Source organism: Propithecus coquereli, unplaced genomic scaffold, assembly GCF_000956105.1.
Source record: "Propithecus coquereli isolate 6110/MARCELLA unplaced genomic scaffold, Pcoq_1.0 Scaffold355, whole genome shotgun sequence".
NCBI lineage: Eukaryota > Metazoa > Chordata > Mammalia > Primates > Indriidae > Propithecus > Propithecus coquereli.
The window spans coordinates 3,727,910-3,753,236 of NW_012149230.1; the positions used below are offsets into that span (position 1 = coordinate 3,727,910).

General features: G+C 42.4%; 1 protein-coding gene across 1 annotated transcript in view; it reads left to right on the forward strand.

The window, feature by feature from the left end:
* The first annotated feature begins 348 nt into the window (after positions 1-348).
* SPECC1 (sperm antigen with calponin homology and coiled-coil domains 1) overlaps positions 349-25,327 on the forward strand; it is an 86,642-nt gene continuing 61,663 nt past the window's right edge. Inside the window, exons 1-5 of the mRNA XM_012651448.1 lie at positions 349-553; positions 4,217-4,290; positions 4,632-4,810; positions 18,579-18,724; positions 19,871-19,971. Of these exons, the coding sequence (XP_012506902.1) occupies positions 463-553; positions 4,217-4,290; positions 4,632-4,810; positions 18,579-18,724; positions 19,871-19,971 (591 nt within the window). The 5' untranslated portion in view covers positions 349-462. The remainder of the gene's footprint in view (positions 554-4,216; positions 4,291-4,631; positions 4,811-18,578; positions 18,725-19,870; positions 19,972-25,327) is intronic.

Consider the following 25,327-nt stretch of genomic DNA (forward strand, 5'->3'; position numbering starts at 1 on the left):
GTGGGGTGCCGCTCCGGGTGGGGTGCCGCTCCGGGTGGGTGCCGTTCCCGTGGGGTGCCGCTCCGGTTGGGGTGCCGCTCCGGGTGGGGTTCCGCTCTGGCGCGCTGCGCTGCCCGTGGCTGTGGGAGAGCCAGGTACCGACGTGTGTGCACGTTCCTTTCTGCTCGGAGGAAGGGTACGGAATCGGCCGTCTGGAGACGTACGTCGTGTTTCTCGGACTGTGCGTAGCCTTGGCTGTTTCTGAGGCTAAGAAGGCAAGAGCCCGCGCGTGCCGAGAGCATCCAGTGCGCTGCATCGCGGGGTACTTTCTTGCTAACCTGACAGGGAACCTCGGTTTTATTTTAGGTGGAAAAGGACTATGCTTACCTGAAGGAGATATGTGATCATCAGGCAGAGCAGCTGAGCAGAACCAGCCTAAAGCTGCAAGAGAAAGCGTCAGCGAGCGATGCGGAGATAAAAGACATGAAAGAAACCATATTTGAATTGGAAGATCAGGTGGAGCAGCACCGGGCCGTCAAGTTACACAATAATCAGCTCATCAGCGAGTTAGAAAGTAAGTAGAACCAAGCCCAGGTGAAACGTGGAACAGGTGTGAGTAGGATGCTAAAGAAGCCAGTTGGTTGCAGGGGTGCCTGGGGAAGGGTCTTTAACCACGCTTGCTGGGGTTTATGAAGAGTCTTCTCAGTGTTCAGTAACCTCCCAGGAAGAATGACACTTAAGAAAAATTAATCTCTTAAACTAACTGGAAAACTGGAAGCGAGAGAAGACTGTTGAACATTGAGTCAGCAGCACCGGGTGATCGTGAAAGAGATTTTTGGATGTACTAGGTGTGCGGCGCCCCAACCCCTAAATCTGCCGCTTGTCTCTCGGCAGCCCCATCCGCTCGGAGGCCGCCGTGTTAGGACAGATCAGCTGCGAGCTGTCAGAGTTCACACAGACTCTTCCCGAGGGCGGTCTTCAGGGTGGGAGAGGGCTATTCGGAGAAAAATCGCTCGATCCAGTCTTCAAGTATCGGCACTGTGTTGTCTTGCGGATCTCACGGAGAGAGATGTGGATGGTGGGTGGGCAGAGCAGGACAGACAACGTGCGCTCCTGGCCTAAGGGGAGAACAGTTCCAGCACGTGTCCCGATGATGGCAGGATATCACATAACTTACGGATGTCGGCCACTTAGGTACTGAAGAGGTGTCAGTATATGGCTTGTTTATGAACCCATTGTTTACTCTGAGGAAGGAAAGAAATTTTTAAAAGAGATTAGTTAAACATTGCTTGCTTTGTCCAAATAAACCTTATCACATTATCGCATCTAATGTGTTTTGCTTTTGTTTTTTTTTGTTTTGTTTTGAGACAGAGTCTCACTGTGTTGCCCGGGCTATAGTGCTGTGGCGTCAGCCTACCTCACAGCAACCTCAAACTCCTGGCTCAAGCGATCCTTCTGCCTCAGCCTCCCGAGTAGCTGGGACTACAGGCATGTGCCACCATGCCCGGCTAATTTTTTCTGTGTATTTTTAGTAGTCCAATTAATTTCTTTCTATTTTTGGTGGAGACCGGGTCTCGCTCTTGCTCAGGCTGGTTTCGAACTCCTGAGCTCAAACAATCCGCCTGCCTCGGCCTCCCAGAGTGCTAGGATTATAGGTGTGAGCCACCGCGCCCAGCCAGTGTTTTGCTTTTGTTAACAAAGGACTTAATGCACAAAGCTTTTGCTCAGTCAGTTGCCTGAGAAGTTCCCCAGCGTGCACAGTTGATCCTAGTTATTCACAGGTTCCATATTTATGAATTCACCAACTTGCTAAAATTTATTTGTAACCCTGTAATGAATACTCCCAGCACGTTTGCAGTCATTTTCAGACATACACAGGCAAAAAGTCTGGTCGTCCCGCACTCACGTTCCCAACTGAGGTCAAACGGTGACACTCTGCCTTTTGGGTTCAGTTCTCATGCTCTCTACAAGTGTCTTTTTCACAGTCTATTTAGTACCATATTTGTGCTTGTTCTAGGTGATTTTGTTGTTTAAAATGGCCCCCAGCACAATGCTGAATGCCATCTGCTGTCCCTCAGCACGAGAAGGCTGTGGTATGCCTTACAGGGGAACACACGTGTTAGATGAGCTCCATTCAGGCATGAGCTGTTGCACTGCTGAGCACGAGTTCTGTGTTATTGAATCGGTGAGACAGAGCATGTAGATGGAGGAGGAAGTTTGATAGTATGCATGCATGTAAGGCTGCCCTGAGGAGTGCTAAATGACATCTGTAGTGTGTGACAAAGCTATGGAAAGATGGAAATGCGGCCACATTCATGGATTTGTGAGATGACAGCCAGTTTTAAGAAGTAGTGGACAGCATTGTTCTGAGGCCAAAAACCAAAGAAATGTATGTTCACATTGCCCAGGGAGGGTCAGGAAAACATTAAACCCATCTCATCTAATGCTACCTGGCTGCAAATTTCAAAAGACCCTAAGGTGTGAGAAAAGTTAACCTTGCAGGCAAGGCAGGTTCTTCGGATCAGGAGGAAGTGGAAGAATTTTAAAAACACTTGCTCAGTGCTATGCAGGAAGAGAGAAATGGGAAGAGCAGGTTTCTAATGATGATTAGACTGGTTTGTTCTATAAGGACCTGGACAGATGAACCTGATAACGCAAATGGCATTTTGGGTGACGAAAATGTTGTGGCCAGAGCCTGGCAGAAACCTAACCCTGTATTTCCCCTAGGAGCAAAGTACAGGATTTTCTAATTGAGTGTGCATGGTAGCTTTATGTAGCTATGATAGATAATGAGAATTGGTTGTGCTCTAGACCCTGATTAATTGGTTAGCTTGAAAGTTGACAGTGGCAGCTCCATTCCTCCTGAGACAGACGTGCAGTAGAGTCATAGAACCTCGGCGTCAGCGTCGGTGTCATCCAGGCTGTTCCCAGGATACAACTGAAAACGTAGACATCATCAACTGGTATAGATTTCCAAACATAGCCCCACGCTTGCAAAGAATAAAGTAAAAGAAGACAAGTTCTGTTCTGTTTTGTTTTTGTGATATATTGCTGTTGAGAGTACGTTTGTATTGTCCCTAATTCCTTAAAAGTCAGCACAGACACACCAAGAAAACCAGTGTATAATTAATGTCCAGAGCAAATTTCAGGCCCACCCCCTGTGATTATATCATCATATATCCAAGAGTGAAAATAGTGCTGGCCATCTTTTGGAAAGCTTTTAAACTTCAGTTAAGGATATTAAGGTATTAAGATATCTTTTTGCTAGGAGACCCAGGGACACACAAATCCAGCCCTAGACCAATCACTCCTTCCCATAAAAGCCTTGAGAGAAATGGACGGAAAAGTAACAAGAAGTGAAGGAGTGTTTTCTTACTCTGCAGCGTTGACCCCAGACACAAACTCTCAGGTCCCACATGCTGAACAAGGTCTGTGGGGGCAGGACCTGCCTATAAGCATTTGTTTTAAGCCTCCTCTGGAGATTCTGATTCACATCCTTAACAGACACCTGCTGCCCTGGGTTGGAGCAGGAAGAGCCATTGAGGAATTTTAACTCGGGGATTGACATGATCAGATATAAATTTAAATGCTCTGATATGGAAAGAATCAGAGGCAGGGAGACTGAGGGGCTGAAGATGTGCTTAAGCAGGGAGAGGTGGTCAAGCCACCCGTGAAGCTGTTGAAATACACACACTCAGATTCCGTCTGCCCTTGGAGATTCTGACTCTGTGCATCTGGGGCTAGATCTGTGCTTCTGAAAAGTGTCACAAGTGGTTCTGAGGCTTAACCGTGATTAAAAACTGTGACTGTAGAAACTGGTTTAGAAGTCGCAGGAGTAGCAACCAGCCATCCCTCTGTTACGTGAAAGCCCTCTGCCCCACAGCCACGAAGGACGTTCGGGATGGCTGTGTGTGCGTATCAGGGAGGCCTGGGGCGGGTGTGCGAGTGGCTGTTGTGGCCGCTTTGCGTGTGCCACAGGGTTGTACAACCTGTCTTCTGAGGCTGTAACCTAAACACACACCATTTATTAAATATTTTCCAGTTCATCCTATTCTCTATCTTGGAGGAACCTCCCACTTCCAGCTCCCTGTCTGTAAGGTGCTAAAAATTACATTTATAGTAGAATGGACGGATTCGAAAGCCTGTTGCGGCATCTGGAGCTGCCCCTTGGCCGCCTAGCTCACCTTCCTTCAAGAGTCATGACTTTCCAATACTTGCCTGAATTGTTTATTTCCAGGTAACGTAATCAAGCTGGAGGAACAAAAGTCAGACCTGGAGAGGCAACTGAAGGCTCTGACGAAGCAGATAAAGGTGAGACGTGCGCTAGAGCAGTGGCGGGAGCCTTCGCCATCATCTTCCTGTAAATTACCCCCTCGTAGGTCTGGGTTACTCTCTCTCAGTCCTGCTTCCTCTTGGAACATTTCTGTGGCTTGGGCCCTGAAACCATAAATTCTTGTTGGCAGGAAGTAAGATGAAAGCAGTCGTCCAGCTTTAGGGTGGAGAACCCTGATAGTGTGAAGGGGGAATCCCCACCTGTGCCCTCTCCTGTCGGGAGATGCTGTTGAAGCAGGGCCTCGCCAAGCACTGCTGGCCGTCCTCCTGGGTGGCGGCCCGGCAGGCACCTGATGCAGGGGTGGGCTCTGCGTTTTCAGGAGGAGACGGAGGAGTGGAGGCGGTTCCAGGCGGACTTGCAGACGGCGGTGGTGGTAGCCAACGACATCAAGTGTGAGGCCCAGCAGGAGCTGCGCACTGTGAAGAGGAGGCTGCTGGAGGAGGAGGAGAAGAACGCCAGGCTGCAGAAGGAGCTGGGGGACATGCAGGGCCACAGCAGGTTGGTGGCCAGTGGGCCAGCCCTCCGTGAGTCCGACGGGCACCAAGCTCGCGCTTGGCTTCTCACTTAATCACTGTGCATGGGCTTCCTGGTGGGATGGGACGCTTTGTGTCTCTCTATGCCAGGTTCTGTACCCCTTTTCAAGGATCACTCTGCCACCACTACCCCACTGGGAACGTTCCATCCAGGCTCAGCCACTACATTCTCTAGCATAAGGTGATGCAAAACTCTTCACTTACGTATGTAGGACAAGTTCCAGCCAAGTGTCCTCCTAGGTTTAAAGACTACAAGTCATGTCTAGGATGTTCATTAAATCTTGGTGTTTATTAGCGTAGGGGATCGCACACTAATACATGCTAATGCAGCACTCTGCGTGGGCCCCCTGCCAAGGGGAATTGCCACCAGGTAAAAGACTCTCTCCTCCTGGCCCAGGGACATGCAACACCCATGGGAGATTTCAGAAGGGCCTTGACATGACACATTTTATTAAAAAGGATGAGGGTGGAAAGCATACATTTTGCCGATGTGTGATGTGCCCTTCTGCTCTTGAGAGGGAGAACCACACAATGTGTTAGCCCAGAGAGCTCTCCTTAACAGCAGTGTTTAAGAGGAAAGTGTTCCTAAGGTAAGCTCAAAGTTCATTATTATTTAAAATTTAAATAGTTTATAGACAAGATTATGAACAATATTTTAGGCTTTACCTAATGCAATGTTATCTTTCTCCAATCAAGAATCAGTGTCCTTAACTTTGAGATTCTTGGGTATTAGCAAATTGTTTTGAATTTTCAGATATCTCAGATATGAAATATAGTCTTTTTAAATCCAATTAGGGGGTTCTGAATGTTGGTCTGTACAATTGCCCTAATTTTTACACGTTTTTTTGGGATCATTGCCTTGCTTCTGAGCCTTCGGGTCTGATGTTCTGTTACCATGAATTGCATGGCACTGACGAGAGTAGATTTCTTCTCAGAATTCTGTTTTGATTCTCTTGTCAATCGCGTTCCAATTAATCTCTCATTTCTTTGTTTGTGACTTTTATATAAAATGGCCTCTAGAGATAGATCACAATCAGACATGTAGCTAGTTCCACAATTCCCTCTTGAAAAGTGAAAATCAAGAGCATTATTTTATTTATTATGTACTTTTTTGAGATGGGAGTCGGGGGAGGTCTCGCTATGTTTCCCAGGCTGGATTCGAACTCCTGGGCTCAAGTGATCCTCCCACCTCAGCCTCCCAAGTAGCTGGGACTACAGGTGCGCACTATTAAGATCATTATTTTATAGTCACACCTCTACCATCTGGCCACCAAAGGGTATGATTTTTAAGTGAAGGTAGAAGGAGAATAGGAAGGCTAGATTTCATAGTGTTCCCTATTGAAGTGATTGTGAGGTCGTTCTGGTTTGCTTTTGTGTCTGCTTTCGTTTATTTTTCTCTTTGTCTTGCTTCCATATTATATGTCTTTGGAAGAGGAACCAAGTCATAACTTGTATTGCTTCATACATATGTTGTTTTAACAATACATAGTAAAAGACAAGTCCCGAGTTTCTGTGGTGGCCCTGAATAGGTTATCATATGAGATGTTGCATTTCCTACACAAATTTTAAGATACAGGCCAGTCTATACAAGTTGAACCCTAATCTCATAGGAAATTGCCGTGTGCGTTCTGACAGTTTAGGACTCCATATGGTATATCCTACATCTTCAAACTTAAGGTCAATTTTTTTTTTTTTTAACACACAATGTTTCTTTTTTGATTTTCTAGTGATTTGCAAACCTACTTCCCCAATCCAGCAGTTTAATCCTTTATCACAAAACATTTCAAAAGTTTAGAACTGACACCAATGAGAACATGGTATATTACTAAAATTAAGCATCAGAATGTTTCTTGCCTGTCACTGCATTTGGCAGGACATCAGACAACTGCGAGTGACAGGTTCTTGTCTGATTTTGCACTTCTCTGGCGAGTTGCCCCTCTAAAGAGCTGACTATTTGGAAGTTACTCGCTGATGGCTCAGCTACTTCCTGAACCTACCACATGAGCAAGAACTGAAACCAACTCACACCCTCAAAGCTCCGGAAGCCACCTAGTGTTTTCCTCTTGGCTGAATGAGTTCTTGACTGAAACTCAATTTGACTTAGACAGTCATCTACTAAGAACTCAAAAGTCATTATTGGTTCAGCCACAGCCAAAGAACTTGCAGAACATTCTCTGATGAGGTCCTCCAAGTACAACTGAGAGAAGGTAAGAGCATCCGAAAAGCACCTTGATTGTGACCTAGGATGAACTGGTCCCTGTTCTCACTTTGCATAAATGGGCATTCAAGGGATTGTTACAGTCACGTAGGTGGCAAATGAATTGGCTGGGTAGGAATGCAAATAATCATTTATTACCCAGAACTCAATAACTAAAACAGAGTGGAATGTTATTTAACTCATTAATGATCTTCAGTCCTGTTATGTTTTCAAAGATGTTTTTACTTCAGAGTCAGAATAACTGACATTAAGATCCGCGGGGAAAGAAGGCTGTAGTTTTATCTGTGCCGGAACCGGCAATGTCTCCTTTCCAGCCCTGCCTCTTTCCTCTGTTAAAGGAAGAGGTAAGAGTAGGTAGTTTTCAAGGTACCTTTAAGCTCTGCCGTTCTGTAAGACTAGTTGGTCAGCCGGCCCTTCCTGCACGGGAGAGTCAGGAACTTGGGTGCCAGCCTTCCCATCTTGCTGCCACCATCCTTTGAACCTCTCTGATGCAGGCGTTTCCGTGTCTTAGCTGTGGCTCCTAGGCCTGGTCATTCTCTTCCAGAAATCTGAACAAGCTGATGTGTTTTTTATGGACTCAGAAGTGGTGTGTTTTGCTGGACACATATAAATTAACGGATGAAAGGATAATGAATAACTGTCTCAATTCTGGCTTCTTCCCAGTTTTGAACAGTTAAGAGAAAGGCTTTGAAATGAAAACTTGTATTGAAATTAAAATATCAGTTCTTTATCCTGAAAAGTTGAGTCCTGGAGCCCAGCAGATATAGGGAAAACACAGGCAGCTCAACATAAAGCTTTGGTGGGCCCCATGCAGCCTTTCTAATGAAAGACATCGTTGGTGAGCAGCACATGACACAGGCTTCTCAAGCAGTAGCAGGGAAAGACCTCTGCATTTATTTCTCTTGTTCTGAAACAGTAAATGCCATTACTTTTAGGGTAACTTATCTGATTCTTTTTTTTTTTTTTTAATTTTTTTTTTTTGAGACAGAGTCTTGCTCTGTTGCCCGGGCTAGAGTGCCGTGGCTTCAGCCTAGCTCACAGCAACCTCAAACTCCTGGGCTCAAGTGATCCTCCTGCCTCAGCCTCCCGAGTAGCTGGGACTATAGACACATGCCACCATGCCCGGCTAATTTTTTCTATATATTTTTAGTTGTCCATCTAATTTCTTTCTATTTTTAGTAGAGATGGGGGTCTCACTCTTGCTCAGGCTGGTCTCGAACTCCTGACCTCGAGTGATCCGCCCGCCTCGGCCTCCCAGAGTGCTAGGATTACAGGCGTGAGCCACCGCGCCCGGCCACTTATCTGATTCTTAACTGTGTTTATCATATAACACCAGTAAGCATCCATGGAAAACATCTTAAAAAGAGATCACTAAAAGCACTTAATATCTCTGCCTAATTAACTCTACTGGTTTCTAAAATAGAGTGTCTTAAGATTCCAGCGTGTTTAGCTCATACCACCGGTTCTTGCACTGTCCCCTCCCGGAAGTGAGCAGCATGGCGGCATATCGCGTGCAGACTTTGCTGGATCAGCTTTAACTCGGTGTATGCGTGTCTGTATCGGCCCTAACGTCAGTCGTGTGTGCCTGTGCCACCTTTGTGTTGTTCTGAGCTCGAATGGTTCACAGCCACTCAGCGAGTGTTCTGTAGCTGCTGTTGGGAGGGGAGGTGTGGAAGTTGGAGGTGTAGAGTCTCGGGTCACTAAGTTATCTTTTCCAGCTCTCTTGCTGCAGATGCTTTGGCGCTGAACCCCTAGCCCGCGGGGAGGGGCCCGTTCCCCTGGGGTTCCTAAGCAGTTTCTGAACAGACCTCACATTACCAGCTACGACAGCTGTTGCGGGCCTCTGCCATTTTATTTGGCCTTCAGCGCCGAAACTGGGCCTTTCGTGTCCTCTTACTCCAGCAAGCATAATCTGTCCACTCCCATACTGCCCTTTTTTTTTCATAGTTTAAATTCACATTGGTGACATCAGCTACATAGTGTATAATTCTAAAGAGCTATGTCTGCCTCCTGGCTCCCTGACCCCATCTTTACAGACTTGCTTTGAAACGTGTGGACGTAACCTTCCCTTAGGCCTTCAGGATCTTTAGGCTGTAGTAATAAAAGAGAAAAGTGTTTTTGTGCTTGACAGTAGAGGGAAGCACGCGCCTCTCCACAGGTTGCAGAGGCCTGGTGTTTCATCCCCAACATCCCTGCTGCACCAGCGCAGGTCTTCGCATTTGAAGTCTTTGGCATTTTCTCTGGCTGAAAATCTTTGACTTCCCCAAAATTAGAATAGTAAGAATTAAAAATGTTGGCCCTATTCCGGATATTGGCTTTTTTATTAGCTTTCCCCGCGGGACCGTGAAGCAGGTAACTGTGGTGTTTGTGAGCTGAGACCATGTTGCCGTAAGTGCCTCCTTTACCAGCCTCTGCCTCCTGTTTCTATTTCCACAGCTCCACGGTCTCTGTCAGCTAGCAGAGCACTCGGTGGAAGAAAGACAGCCCGGCCCTTGCCGTGATCGGAAACTACAGCCATTAAAATGTGAAAGGGGGATGTGTGGAGGAGAAATGACCTCTTTGCAAAGAGCTGCCTCTTTATAGCTTTTCCCTGTTTCACACACGGTCCTTGCAGTCAAGTCTCTGCACGATCAAAGACCATCCTTTCCTCTTTTTTTTCTCTCAGAAGATTCATCAGTCTTTCATCTAGAGAATAAAATGAAGTTGTTCTGAAAAAACAAAGTACAAGTCTTATGAAAAAAGTGCGTCTGCAGCTAGAGTGTCGAGACAGAGCGTAGCAGTCGCGGAGCTGGGGAACGCAGTCCCGCTCTCGCTCCGCGCCGTGCGTCATTTCTACGCTTCCTTTTCAATGGTATCTGACAATATCGTAATCACACTCCCTAAGGCAAAATAGGAAGCCGTCTGCATGATGCTTTATTCCAAAGAAGTTAAAAAGTTCTGCTCCCTTGTCTTGATTGAGCCTTTTCAAGCTGAGGTCTGACTTCGTTACCTCATCTGAAACAATCCGCCAATAAGCTTTGGTTTGATTTCCAGAATCCTTGTCGGGCTAAGCATAAATAGATGTTTGGTTGATAATACAGGATGTAGTTAAACCTGGTAAGTATGCATGGTGACCGTGCTAATCGAAATCAGATTGAAAACTAAGGAACAACTACAACAAAAGCCTCATGAATAAAATTTACCCTGGAAACTTAAAGACTTTTAATGCAGAAGTATGCAATTCAGAGTGATCCAGGATTGAAAGTGTGATTTTAAACTTTTGGAAGTACACATGTTTGTGAAGATCTGTGTCCAATTCAGCAACCTCCGTCAGACGGAAGCCCACTGCAGTCATCATGTGAGGAACTAGTTAACAGTGTATGTAGCATAGGGTTGCTAACTACGTCGTCCAAAGGACAAGAGTTACTGTCTAATAAAAGGAAAATTAGGAACAGCAAAGCTCTTTAAACTCAGGAAGACATTTTAGAATATCAGACCAGAGAATCGCTAGAAAAGTATAGCTTGGTATGAGAAAGAAGAGCCATTGATAATCTTCTCTGTAAAAATAATTTTGACATTTGGTAGAATTGTCCTAGTAGGATTGCAATTTATATTCTGGGAGCTCTTTACCTCAGATTGAGAAGTCTTAGAATATTTAAAATTCATTTGCTGAGTGTTTTCAAATATAAACAATAAGAAAAATGAACCTCAACGTAAAAGGCAAGCTGTGTTCACATCCCGTATTTTGGTCTGTCTTTAGTCGAGGCGCTGTTGAACATTTTTATCCGTAAGCCTTTATGAAGTGCTAAATAAATGTGTCATTATGTAGAGGAGTCTGTTGCTTGATTTTTAACCCGTGGCCACGTTTCTTCAGGGCCTTTATGTTATTTTGCTCCAAATAATTTCATGAATGTAGTTTCAGAACTTTAAAGCCACATCACATAACTGGAACTGGAATTTTGAGGTAGAAACAAGCTGGACTTTTAAAGTTGTAGATAGGAGGTTGACATGGAATATGATTATAATTTTTTAATGATTTCATTACTAGAACAAGAGGGCAAGGAACAAAAACACTAATTTTATGTAAATTAATATTTTAAAGCAAAACTCAAGGGTATCAGAAAATGTAATATATGGACCTTGAAGTCTAAATTTATCTTACTGAAATTTAAAAACAAATAGATTGGTGATTTAATGTATTTGATTTTTTTTCTTAATTATGAAGTAATACTTAGGTATGCTGGTAACAAAGTGGTGTTGTATGAAGAGAAACATTAATCTTTCTCCCCCTTCAGTGCCACCTGTGTAGCCATCAGTGTTAACACTGTGTATATTCTTCTTTATTCAGATAAATATATGTAGGGTTCATTTTTTTTTTTTAATAAAATGGGGTGATATTCTCTGCAGTACTCTGTACCTGCACGTTTTACTTGCCGTGTCCTGGCCATCCTTCCAGGTGGGGTTCCGCAGAATGGCCATGCCCTAGAATATTAAGATACCATCTTGCTAATGCACACTAAGATTATGTTTTCTAGTTTTTTTCTTTACAAATAATGCTATAATAACAGTCCTTATTCATATAGTCTTAGATAGTTGTGTTTTTATTTTTGTAGGATGGGTCCCTAAAAATATGATTGCTGCACTAGAATATGCACATTTTTTCTTTTAGATGAGGCTCTGTTTCTTCCAGATAGATAGCCGGTGAAGCTAGCGGCATCTCTTACCAAAACCATCCTTTTCCCACTGAACTGAAATCTTGTCTTTACGTTATTTATTTCATCTAGATTCAGAGAGACTTTCCCCAACTGTGCCTTCATTTCTTTTTCTTTTGAGTTAGTTCTACTTTACACTATTTTTAATGGGATTATTAGATTGCTTATATTATTTTTTAAACCCACTCTTTAAATTGTCATCTTTCATATATTTTTTCTTATTTTATTGAATTTTAAGGTAGATGCTATCCTGTGTCTAAATTTTTCTGTTTCCTGTCATAAATTTACAAATGTCTGTTCTCTCTTGAGTGCAGCTGTTCTCTTCATTTTATATTAAGAAATATTTTCATAGTTCAGGGCATGTTTCTGCTCATCACTTGCTCTTGCTTAAACGGATCAGAGTGTCAGGGCCTGACATTTGCCCAAAGTCAGTGTCTGCAAATTCTACTCAGACACACTCACTCTGCCTGGCAATGCCTAGAATCTTCTCACATCTGAAAATAGAGGGAGGCCCTTTAGGGTAAATTCATGTCACATACTGGGAGACACAGACGCTCAAATGGAGTGCAGAGGAGTGGCGGGGGGCCATCTGTTCCCAGCTGCTCTATTTGGTGGGACAAGTGCAGAGCTGGCTTTCTGGTCCGCCTTTGCTCGGCCACTCGGCCATTTTCGGTGCTTGCTGCGGATCTTCCTGACCTGCCCTTGTCCCTGCTGCCCTTTGTGCCTGGATGACCCATCTTTGGCCACCTCGGACGTCAAATCTCCACAACCCCGATCCTTTGTGAGAATGTCCTGCGTGCCCCTCCCCAGCCCTGGCCCGCTGTCTGGGGAACATTAGCCGGGCTTTTCCCACGTCTCTCTTTTCTCTGGAAGGGAACTGGGGAAAGTTCTTGGTATTTTCTTTCCATTTTCTCCCACTTACTCTCTGTGTAGCAGAAATTCTTCAAAGTCTAAGCCATGTAGATGATACCTGGCTACAAGATTTTTACCATTTGTTTCTTTAATTATTTTTGTTGGGATTTGTAGATTAAAATGCTTATGTTCAAACTGACATCCTGTTTGTTGTGTTGTTATATGTGCTTATATTGAAATTCGAAAGGGAAATTCAGAAGGTACTGTTTGACACCTGAGAGAGCGCTCCATAATTTCTGTCTCACATTAGAGTGACAAACTTCTTTTAGATTCGTTTTGTGCAAAACAATAAGTATTTGGAGAAAATTACATTCTGGGTAGGGGCACAGAATAAGCAAAGGCACAGAGGCAGGACGTGAAAGGAGCAAAACTGCCCCCACTGCCCCGATTCGATTAATTCACATTGTATGTCTGTATCGAAGCATCACATGTACCTATAAAAATATACAGCTATTATGCACCCATAATAATTAAAAATTTTTAAAGATTTAAAAGTTTTAAAAAGGAAAAAAAGAAGGAACGCAACTGTCGGTGGTTGGGCGTGCATTCCAAGAGCGAGGTGGGCCAGTCCTTCAGGAAAGAGCCCTGCCAGGTCCAAGCCTGTGGGTGATGTGACCTGTCCTCTTTACAAATATTAATCTGCCCGTCGTGAAAGCAGTGGAACATTGCGACATTTCCCAAAAAGAGTTAACCTTTGAATACTTTGAAAATCCTTATGTACAAGAGTTCACTTGGGCTTGGATCAAAATAGATGACGACACAAAGTATGTCTTGATGAAGTAAATGCTGTAGGTAATCACCAACATTTGAAGACTCTATTCTGTGACCAAACAAGGAAATCAACAAATGAGATTAAATAAAATTTTTAAAGGAAAAAATAATTACGGACATATATGTATCGATACGTTTAAATCATGACAAGACGCGCGAGCGAGGCCGGCATCCGGGGGGAGGGACACGCAGCTGCCGTGGTCGGTGGCGCTGCCTAGTCGGGGTGCGCTGCTGCGCCGCGTGCTGGCGCGGGCAGTCTGGCCGCCAGCTGTTGTTCTCACGTAGGATTGCCACCTTGTAAGAGCAGGTTATTGCGTGAGAACAGGAACACTGAAATAAATGTTGGTAGTATTTTTTCTTAAATATATTTAAAATAAATTTTAAGAAATACCATCAGCAATTTTTTTTAGAGCCTTCGCATGCCTCTCGCAGAACACTCATGCCTTATAGAAAGCCGTGGCCGAACAGAGCTGGGTTTACATCTCAGAGTCACCGTTTACAGGCCATGTGAGCTTTGTCAAATTTTCCTCTGTGAAATAAGGGATAATAACATACGGGGGTTTGTGGAAAATTAAATCAGATAATTTAAGACACATGGTACTGGCATATACAGTGGAGTTGTACACATTTATTTTGATGAAATTCTTAGTTATTGGTATAGTTTTATATGCTGGGAACAGGTAGAAAATTGCTTTGTTTTTATCGTTTTACATGTGGCCCCTAAACATAAAGCACCTGTTTCATCTGAGACGCGCAAACTATTAAATGCTGTCGGCCCTCCCGCCTCGGCCTCCCAGAGTGCCAGGATTACCGGCGCAGCCCCCGCTGCCAGCCTCAAGGATTTGAAAACACTATCTGCAGAACTGATGCCTTGGCATAATTTAAAGAAGCAGGATGAAAATGAAGGTATCAAAGTTGAAGATTTGTTGTTTATTGTAGATACCATGTTATAAGAAGTTGAAAATAAGGAGAAGGACAGCAATATGCCAAACTTTCAAATGTTGCAAGCTATTATCTCTCACTTCCAAAAATTATTTGATGTGCCTTCTTGAATGGAGTCTATCCCCGAATGAATGACGTTTATACTAGGCTTGGAGAAATGAACAGTGCTGTGAGAAACCTCCAAGAACTCTTAGAATTAGATAATGCATCCTCATTGTGTGTGCTGGTAAGCACAGTTGGAAAATTGTGTAGGCTGATTAATGAGGATGTGGATGAGCAGGTTAAGCAGGTACTGGGACCTAAAGACCTCCAAAGCATTATCAACAAATTGGAAGAACATGAGGAATTTTCCCCAGACTTTCAGGCATTTACTAATGATCTAGTTGAAATCTCAGAAGTCGAAGACTTGGATGCCATAGTGCCTGCAGTAAAGAAATTCGAAGTGCTTTCATACTGAAAACAGATCAAATCATTTTTACTGTGTAAGTTACATTCTTAACATTTTGTATTTCGTAGGATTGCTCTTATTTTGAGACAAGGCTATAAAATATATTTGCTCTTAGAATTCATCCCCTTAGTATGGGGTCATTTTCCATCTATTTCATTTTTATTAACTTTGAGATTCTTATACAGAAATAATTGCTAAGGTAATTAAAGTAGTAAATTAATTTTAGATCTCTTAATCATTTCTTAAGCAATTCTTGAGTGCTTAAAATTTAAGGTTGTGTTAAAGTAGAGTTTGTGAGTAAAAGAGGAACCCAGGGAGAGAGATTGCAAGTAAGTTCAGGGTTTAGTGACCTTCGGGCTCAGTGCCAAAGGCATGCCGGTGGCTAAGTCCAGCCACTGGGAAGCTGCTGCGCTCCTGGAAGGAAGGATTGGCACACATCCCGTTAAGATATCCCTCACAGCGGTTGCCCTTTCAAAGCAGGAGGGAGAAAAGGAAGAAAGAAAAAATGTTTTATCGTTTATGTTAGGGTAGGAAATGAATCATGGGGTAAAATAGATGAGTAGATGAGTAGTCCTCGTACAAAAAAAGTATCCTTTTTCTAATCTTGATGTAATGCACTTTTTTAATAAGGACATGAGATCTTAAATAAAATTTTGTAAAGAATTTCCCCCAAAAATTATAAAAAATAAATGCTGTAAGGAAAACTGACAGGTTAGACTTATTGAAAGATGGTATGTTTGTATACAGTTGTATTTACAAAACCATGTAAGCTGTACTTTGGGTAACTTAAGGGATTTTCAAGGCTTATTTGACTATATGTGTGATTTTTATTTTACAATTTGACTTTAGAACCTAACATCACCCTTAGAGGCGATAGCTAGACCTGAACAAATATTTAACCAGTGGTAGTACCTTGCAATTTTTCTCTTATTCAGTGAATTTGCTAAGATATACCTGGCTGTATGTGTAAATATTTCTTAATATCCTTTGTAGAATACAGAGTTTTTATTCATTGAAACAGAGTAAATGTAATACTTCATTTATTGCTGGGGCTGTTACTGGTTTATCCCAAACAATTCGAAGGCAGGCTGGTGCAAGGAATTTCAAGCTTATTTGGGATTAAAGTACATACTGATAAAACCAATAGTATTCTTAATCACTGTTTTCTATGGTTTTTCAATTCAGGCTTTGTTTTGTGAATCCCTGCTATGCACACACTCTAATCACTGTTATGTGGTATGGTGGGTATTTAGCGGGTATTTCTCTAATCTACTTAATAATGCAGTGTTTTGTTGTACTGACCGTTATTGTTCTAGCCAAGCAGACTGATTGTTTGAAGTATTGTCTTTGGATATCTGAAGGCAGGAGCACTGGAAATTGATTCTGTGGCCTTGCTATTTTCCTATGAAGTCTAAGTGAGTCTATTTATCATTTGATATTTTGAACCACGAAGAAACTTAGATAACTGTAGGATTCTCCATTTTATTCTTATTAAATTATCAAAGAATGAAATGAAAATGAGTTCTTTAAAATGATCCTCCTTGGAGGCCCTTTAGTGCCCAGTCATGGAAATGGGCTGGTGAGAAGGTGGCCCACCCCATTTGTTGTTGACCTTCCTGAGAATGGCTGGGACAGAAGTAGGAGATTTTTTTTTCTGCTCAGACCTAACCTGATTCATTCTGTTTCTGTATATTACCACCTGATCTCATACTTCATACTGTGTATAACACAAAGGGGAACATATGAAAACCAATTCCTTTCAATAAAGCTTTAAAATAATTTTTTTAAACCCATCCCTCTGCAATTTCTGAAATGCCTGATAGTTTCTTCCAAAGAAGTTTCCAGCTTACTGGTTTTATTTCCATTTACACCAAGGGGTTTTGAGGTCAAGAGTGTAGAGCAGGCCGGGTGCGATGGCTCACGCCTGTAATCCCAGCACTCTGGGAGTCCGAGGCGGGCGGATTGTTTGAGCTCAGGAGTTTGATACCAGCCTGAGCAAGAGCGAGACCCCGTCTCTACTAAAAATAGAAAGAAATTAATCGGACAACTAAAACTTATATAGAAAAAATTAGCCGGGCATGGTGATGCGTGCCTGTAGTCCCAGCTACTTGAGAGGCTGAGGCAGTAGGATCGCTTGAGCCCAGGAGTTTGAGGTTGCTGTGAGCTAGGCTGACACCACGGCACTCACTCTAGCCAGGGCAACAGAGTGAGACTCTGCCTCAAAAAAAAAAAAAAAAAGAGTGTAGAGCAGGGTGGCTTAAGTGTTTTAAGTTCTATTTCACTTAAATTTCTTCTATTCATGTTGATCACAGCAAGAGAAGAAAGCTTGGAAAATTAAGGACAAGTAAATTCAACCACGGAAGCTTATGAGTAGCTAGATTAATTTCAAAAAGATCAGTAAATAAATATTTTAAACTTCCACTGACCTTATTGAAATATACTTCCAGAAACATTCTGTTTGAACTGTTCTCATAAATTAGTCATCTTGCAAAACAGCTATGGCAATATGATATAATGAAAAGAATAGTGATTTAGCAATCAGAAGATTGGGAGTTCTTGTCTTGGCTCATTCACAGGGAGATTAAATGTCATGCTGAAGTCCCCTAGATGAGGAAGCTATACATGAGAGGATGGAGTCAGATGATCTATCCTAAAAGACTTTCTATGAGTCTGTGCTTGAATTTAGAAACCATGTAAACTGTACTTTTGTAAATACAACTGTATACAATCATACCATCTTTCAATAAGTCTAATATTTTAGTTTTCCCTATTGCATTTAATAGTTCGCTCTTTCTTTAGTTGCATCTCAGGAGAAATAGCTGTTTTACATTTAAGGGCCACATTTAAAACAACAAAAGCAAAGCATGAAGAACATACCAGGAAAATTGGATGAGAGTAAAAGCTTCGCCTTATGCAGAATTGCGGTGTTATTTTAGAGTGCTGTCATCATTCTTACTCTTAGAGGGCAAAGAGTATGTCAGTCAGGATTCTGTTGTATCTAATAGATCACACTCGGTTGGCTTAGGTGGAAAGGTGTTAAATGACTCGAAGAATTGTTGGCAGGGCTGAACTTCCAGGAACAGCTCCCAAAGTCAACACAGAACTGGAGCACCAGGGAAGCTGCTGCCTCCACCAGGACAGAAGCCTTACAATCAGGAAGCTGTTGGTCCAGTTGGAAAGCTACCACTGCAGTTACCAGCACCAGAAGCGTCCCGTCTCTGCTGCAGTCTCTATCAGCACAGTGGCTGCCCTGTGCCCTGCCTCTCTTCCCCTGACTCGGGGCCCACTCCAGATCTTGCCCAAGTCTTTCCGATTGGTGGAGCTATCACGTCTGAAGTTCTAGCTGCAGGAGAGTCCTGAGATTTCATCTTTCTAACCTCTGTATGCTACATGGGGTTTGGACAGACCAATCCATTGTACCTACCATTGATAGTAAGCTAATATTTATGATAAATAACATATTTTTTTACAATCTACAGAATAGCCACACATACTTTTTATTTAGAGCCAATGTCTAGTTACTCTACATATAAAAACATCATTCCTGGCTATTTTCTTTAAAAAATCTCTTAAAAATTGAGAGCAATACCTATGTTATTTCCTAAAGATGCAAAGCTGATACAGAAAACAGGATTTTAAATTTAGGATTCTCCTTCCAGCCTTGTTTATTTTCTCCACATCAGTTCTGTTTCCATCTGTGTCTTTTCCCCATCCTCCACCATTTCAATCTGATTTCTTCTTTACTGTGCAGACCTGTGGATGAAGAGCCAGAGTCCTCTGAGGTCGATGCTCCTGGCCGGTGGCACAGCGTCTATGTTAGCAGAACCTCTCCAACACCTGCAGAGTCTGCAACTACTGTTAAGTCACTCATCAAGTCATTTGACTTGGGCCGCCCAGGTATTTACTCATTGTTTTCCATAAGCAAAGCTCCAGATTCAAACCGGGCCTGACATATCAGGCCTATCTCTACTCCACACTGGCCCCAAGTTGACAGAACCACAAGGGTTCTCTCTTGATCATACCACGTGCAGCCACAGTGTGCAGGGCCCTGGCTGAGCCTCCAGGGAGGCAACGAGAGTGAGTCTGGCTCACAGATGATGCAAACACAGCCGCCTCTTTCTCTCCACCTCTTCCCCTGCTCCAGTTCCTTGCCACCTTCCTTTCCCTCCTCTTACGGACATTAAATTCTGGTCACTACTGTTTGCCTTCTTCCCATCTCAGGAATTAGCAGGGTCACCAGAGGCCTCGTCTCCTAGGAAATGAGGCATCAATCCTGTGCATCAGGCCCTCTTGTTGGGACCTCTGGCCATCCCCATCTTGCAACCTGCTGCTAGACTGTTTTCCACCTGGTCCTGTATGTGACCACCTGTGCTGATCTGTCACTCCTGATCTTGGTGCAGCCCCAGCCTTTGCTGGAAACATCTGGCTGACTCACAGTTCCTCTTCAGTTGTGCTTATCTACATATATGAAAAAAATGCACATCCGTACTTTATACATAAACTGTACACACACAAATATAGTAAATAGGAGAAACAGGGTGTATGTCCAAGTAACAATGTCTTTATTACCTTGACCACAACAAATATGCCATTGTATCAGAAGACTGTAGTAAAAGCTAATCCTAGAATGTACCTGGTTGTCTCTGCTGAAATAATTGCAGCTAAATTAGATTAAGATTAGACTACACATATGGAAAGATATGAAAGCCCAGTCAGTCTGTGGAGATGGGAAATGAATTAACTGTAATAGTTTATACAAGAACTTTCCTGTTTCTTCTTCTTGTAGGTACTTCATTATATATACATTTTCTGTTTTCTTGGTTATCCTATATCTAAGACTTACCCTCAATCAGCTAACTCCTTCCCTCTCATTTCCCCAATTCAACTCTAGTCCAGAGTAGAAAAGGATAATAGACTAAATGTTATACTAAACATTATGGGACACTTTTTAAGTCACCAAAAAAGTAATAACAAATCAAGAATTATTATTTGCTATTTTGAACTGGAACAATATATGAATGTTACCATCTCCTTTCTTGGCAGGTGGAGCTGGACAGAATATTGCTGTTCATAAGACCCCCAGAAGCCTCCTAAGTGGAATACCAGTGAGGACTGCTCCAGCCGCTGCTGTCTCTCCAATGCAGGTAGTAGACAAGCCACAGAAAGAACCACTGCTTGTGGTTTGTTGTGTATCCCTCTAGATGTTTTTCTTTATACATATTTATGCGCGCGCGCGCGCGCGCGTGTGTGTGTGTGTGTGTGTGTGTAGAGAGTGTCTGTGTCTGTTTTGTAAATTGGATTACACTGCACATTATTCTGACACTTTATCATTGTAATGTAAGCTCTGTGAGGGCAGGGATTTTTGTTTATTTTGCTTGCTGTTATATCTCTTGTCTAGAACAGTGGCTGGTACATTGTCATAACATAGTAGAAGCTCAATAAATATTCGTTGAAGGAATGAAGGAATATTTAGAGACATCGTTAAATGTCAATAGTTAGAGAAATAATTCATTTTTTAAAGGCCACATTATGTGTGGTGATTTATTTAGCCACTCTTCTGTCGATGGACAGTTATGTTGTTTTGGATTTAACTTATTACAAAAACAATACAGTGAAGATCCTTGTACACATTTTTGACCACTTAAGATCCTATTTCTGTATAAGGGTGTATCAAGGTTCATTTGCAAATATCAAAAATTACTGTAGTTAAGCAGAAAGGAATTTAATAGAGGGGATTTGGTACTGGAAGGGCTGGAGGAAGAGGCTCTAGGATGCACAGAGCTTCCAGGAAATGTTCCCAGAACGTCTCAAAGTTGGCCCATTGAAGGAGCTTTTATTTCCACAAGAATCAGGAAGACTTTCTCTAGCTGTTAGCCTAGGACTACCACTTCTGTCAAGATCTAGGATCGGCTTCAGGTCCACACTGCAACACGTACAGTCCGTGCCAGCAGAATGCATGCTCTGTGCCCACCTCATATTACCAGAAAGCCGTGGAACAGACACCAGAACCTCTACTGCCCAGCCACAGAGGAGCAAGTGCCTTCACAGCTGCTCTTGCCAGTAGAAGCTGCAGAAAGGTGGCCTTATACTCCCATGCACCTTCCAGATCTTCTGAGAGTGGGCCTGTTTGATGGAAGCTAGGTCGCTTGATGAATCAAGCTTTAAGGGAGTTTGGCAAATATACCCTTTAGCTTTCCAGGCTCTTATAATTCCATAAATCACCCTACAAAGAAACCAGAATGGAGTTGAGTGAGCCAGTCCTGAGATCTACCACAAAATGATTCCTAGAAAAGGGAGATGGATTTGCTGTGTCCTGGAATGTTGAAAAACTTGATAAACACATTGCCCTTCAATTTATACTTCCACTCACAGTATATAAAATGCTGTTTTCCCAGAAGCTCGACACTGTTTATAAATGTTGAGGATTGAATCGGTATCTTGTAAAACAATGGTATCTTGTTTTACTTTGTTCTTCGGTAAGGTTGAGCACTCCTTAATGTGTTCATAGGACATTTATATATCTTTTGTGTGTTTATGAACAATTATATACTTTGCATATTTTTCTTTTGAGATGTTGGTCTTGTTCCTATTTGTAAGACATCTTGATATATTATGCTTTTTAACTTTATTTTCATATGTATTATATTTTCTCTGTTATCTTTTAACTTTGTTTATAGTTACATTTTACTTAAGAGAAATTTTACATTTTTGTGTTCAGTGTTTTCCTTTATAACTTTAAGGCTTTTTGTTTCCTGCTTTGAAATGTCTTTCTAGCTATTAGATTATTAAAATATTATCCATTAATATCTTTAAGAAGCCTTTTATTTGTTTAGTCTTAAAACCCATAGAAACTTGGATTTGGATTTAGGTGATCTTCCCCTATTTTAACTACCTTCTAGAAGCAGAACTAACACTCTCTGGAGGAAGATTACATCATCTAGAATCTCAAATTATATCCACATTTTTTCAAATACAGTGCCATGTAGAAAAAAAAACAAAAACAAAAACAAAACCAGGCACACACCTAGAAAATACCAAATGATGAAAAACCAAGATAAAAATATAGGCAATAGGCCGGGCGCGGTGTCTCACGCCTGTAATCCTAGCTCTCTGGGAGGCTGAGGCGGGCGGATTATTTGAGCTCAGGAGTTCGAAACCAGCCTGAGCAAGAGCGAGCCCCCATCTCTACTAAAAAAAAAAAGAAATTAATCGGACAACTAAAAATACATAGAAAAAATTAGCCGGGCATGGTGGCGCATGCCTGTAGTCCCAGCTACTTAGAAACCTGAGGCAGAAGGATCGTTTGAGCCCAGGACTTTGAGGTTGCTGTGAGCTAGGCTAACGCCACGGCACTCACTCTAGCCAGGGCAACAGAGTGAGACTCTGTCTCAAAAAAAAAAAAAATATAGGCAATAGAAACAGACACAGGAGGTCCAGATTTGATATTATTAGACATGGACTTTAAAACAACTGAGATTAATTCATTCAAGAAAGTAAATGACGAGGTGGAGAATTTCATCAGAAAACCACAATCTATAAAAAAAGAATCCATTAGAAATTCTGTAACTTAAAAATAAAGTACCTGAATTAAAGACTCAACAAAGTTTAACTGTAGATATTTCTACTGACCTGTCTTCAGTTCTTTAAGCCTCTATTAGAGTAGAAATACCTAAACCGAAACACAGAGAAAAAGAAGGACAGGAAATGGAGAAAAGGACAGAAGAGACACATGGGATGGAGTGAAAAGATCTAGTGTGTAATTGGAGTCCGCCAGAGTGGGGGAAAAAAGACAGGGCAGAAGCAATTTGGAAGAGATAATGTCCAAGAATTCCCCAAACTGATAAAAGATGTCAAGCCCCAGATTCAAGAAACAGTATAAACCCCAAGCAAGATAAGTACAGAGAAAATCACACGTAGACATGTGAGGTTAAAGCTGCTGGAAATGAAAGGCAAAGCATTCTAAAAACACCCAAAGGGAAAAAAGACACGTTGATGTCAGGGAGCAAGAGCAAAGCTGACAGCGGCCCTCTCTGCCACGACGATGGGAGCCAGACGACAGTGCGGTGGCATCTGCTAAGTGCTGAAAGATGTGACTGCTTTCCTAGCGAGCTGTCCCTAGGGAAAACATCCTTCAGAGGTGAACACAAAAGAAAGATACTTTCAGTCAAATAAGAAAAGATTTTTTAACTAGCATACTTATAGCGAAGAGACTATTAAAAGAGGTTCTGTGGGAAGTTTGTTCTTTTAAAGACTATTAAAGTTGATGAACCTTTGGCAAGACTGCTACAAAGAAAAGAAAAGGCATAAATTACCTGTATCAGGAATTTTGAAAGGGGAACATCACTTAAGATCCTATAGTCATTTTTTTTTTTTCTTGAGACAGAGTCTCGCTCTGTTGCCTGGGCAATGGTGTCATCATAGCTCACAACATCCTCAAACTCCTGGGCTCAAATGATCCTCCTACCTCAGCCTCCTGAGTAGCTGGGACTGCAGACACACACCACCACACCTGTATAATCTCTATTTTGTAGAGATGGGGTGTCACTCTTGCTCAGGCGACGCTCAAACTCCTGAGCTCCTAGAGTGAGCACTCAGCCCCCATAGTCATTAAAGTAATGATAAGATATTTATAAATTACTACTTTGTGCTAATTAATTAGATAATGTTAATGAAATGGTCAAAATCTTAGAAAAACATAACTTACTAAACTGACGTAAGAAAAAGTAGTAGAAAAACCTCAGTAGTCTATAATTTAAATCTTTTCCTCAAAGGAAATGCCAGGCCCAGATGGCTTGAACGTGAAGCTTCGCAAACATTTAAGGATGAAATAACATCAGTCTTACATAAATTCATACAGAGCTTAGAAAAAGACTTAAAGGAGTAAACCTTCTGAACTCATTTTAAGAGGCCAGCATAACTTTGATGACTAGTTCTGGCAAGGACATTAAAAAAACACAAAAAAGTGAAAAGGTCAATCTCTCTTATGAACCTCCATGCAGAAATCCTGAACAAAATCATGGCAAACCAAATTCAGAGATACATGAAAACGATCATATCAGGTCAGGTTTATTCTCACTATTTTCTAGTTTATTTTCACTATTAAAAACAATCGGAGTAATTAACCACATTAACAAAGGCAGAAAAAGCACATGGTCATCCCAGTAGATGGCAGGAAGATGTATTTGATAGACACCTTTCCTTGATGAAATTCTTAGAAAACTAGGAATAAAAGGGCAATTCCCTAATCTGATGAAGGTCTCTATTATGTATCTACAGCAGACATCATGCTTAGATGCTTTCCCACAAGACTATGAATGGGACAAGGATGCCCTATATTGTCACTTCTATGTAGCTAAATAACTTGAAAAGCAAGATTGAAAAATACTTTTGAAAATTGTGTACCACAACAATTGTATTTATGTGGGGACGTGAGTACATTGTATCGAGCTTAACATGATGTGGAGTAGGACCTCTAAAAGAAAGAACGCTCCGGAAAGCCCCAAATGGCCTTGCTCTTATGTGGGCACAGACAGTGTTGCCCCTAACACCGATGCCAACATCAGCAGCAATGCCAGTATTATTAGAGGCCAGACGCTATTTTGACTGTTCTAAATGGCTTTAGCTCATTTAATCCTCCCTACAACCCTCTGGGGAAGGCACTGTGGTATCACTGACATTTCATACCTAACAGATACAGAAAAGAAAGCACTGAGAGTTAAGCAGCCCAGAGTCACACAGCTGGGAGGTGGCAGTCTGGCTTCAGAGCCACGTGCTTGCCTCTGTGTCGTGTGGCCTCATGTGAAGCTGTCACATGGCGGGTACTGCAATGACCTCCAAGATACATTAAGTGAAAAAAGCAAAATAGTGTGCAAAATAATGTGAACTTTTGTGTTTTTATAGAACAGGATTTTTTTTTAAAGTTTGTCTTTTAACATCATACTCACTTGCATTCTGAAATGCTTTTTTTAGTGTGGTAAACACGTAACATGACTTCCAGCCTCTTAGCAAATCTTTAAGTGTACAATACAGTGGTGTCAGCTCTGAGCACAGCACGGCACAGCAGGCCTCGCACAGCCGAGACTCGGTACTGAGCAGCTCCCTGTCGCCCCGCATCCCCGCAGCCGCCATTCTGCTTCCCGCTCCCGCGGGTGTCACCGCTTTAGACCCGCGTGGAAGTACGGTCACGCGGCACGTGTGCTTCTGTGACTGGCCTGTTTGACTCAGCATAATGTCTTCAAGGCTCATTCATCTTGTAACACGTGACAGGATTTCCTTCCTCTTGAAGCCTAAATAATATTCCACTACATGGATTTACCACATTTTTCTTTATCTGTTCATCTGTTGATGGACATTTAGGTCATTTCCACCTCTTGGTTTTGTTTTTTTTTTTTTGAGACAGAGTCTCACTCTTTTGCCCGGGCTAGAGTGCCGTGGCGTCAGCCTAGCTCACAGCAACTTCACACTCCTGGGCTCAAGCAATCCTCCTGCCTCAGCCTCCCG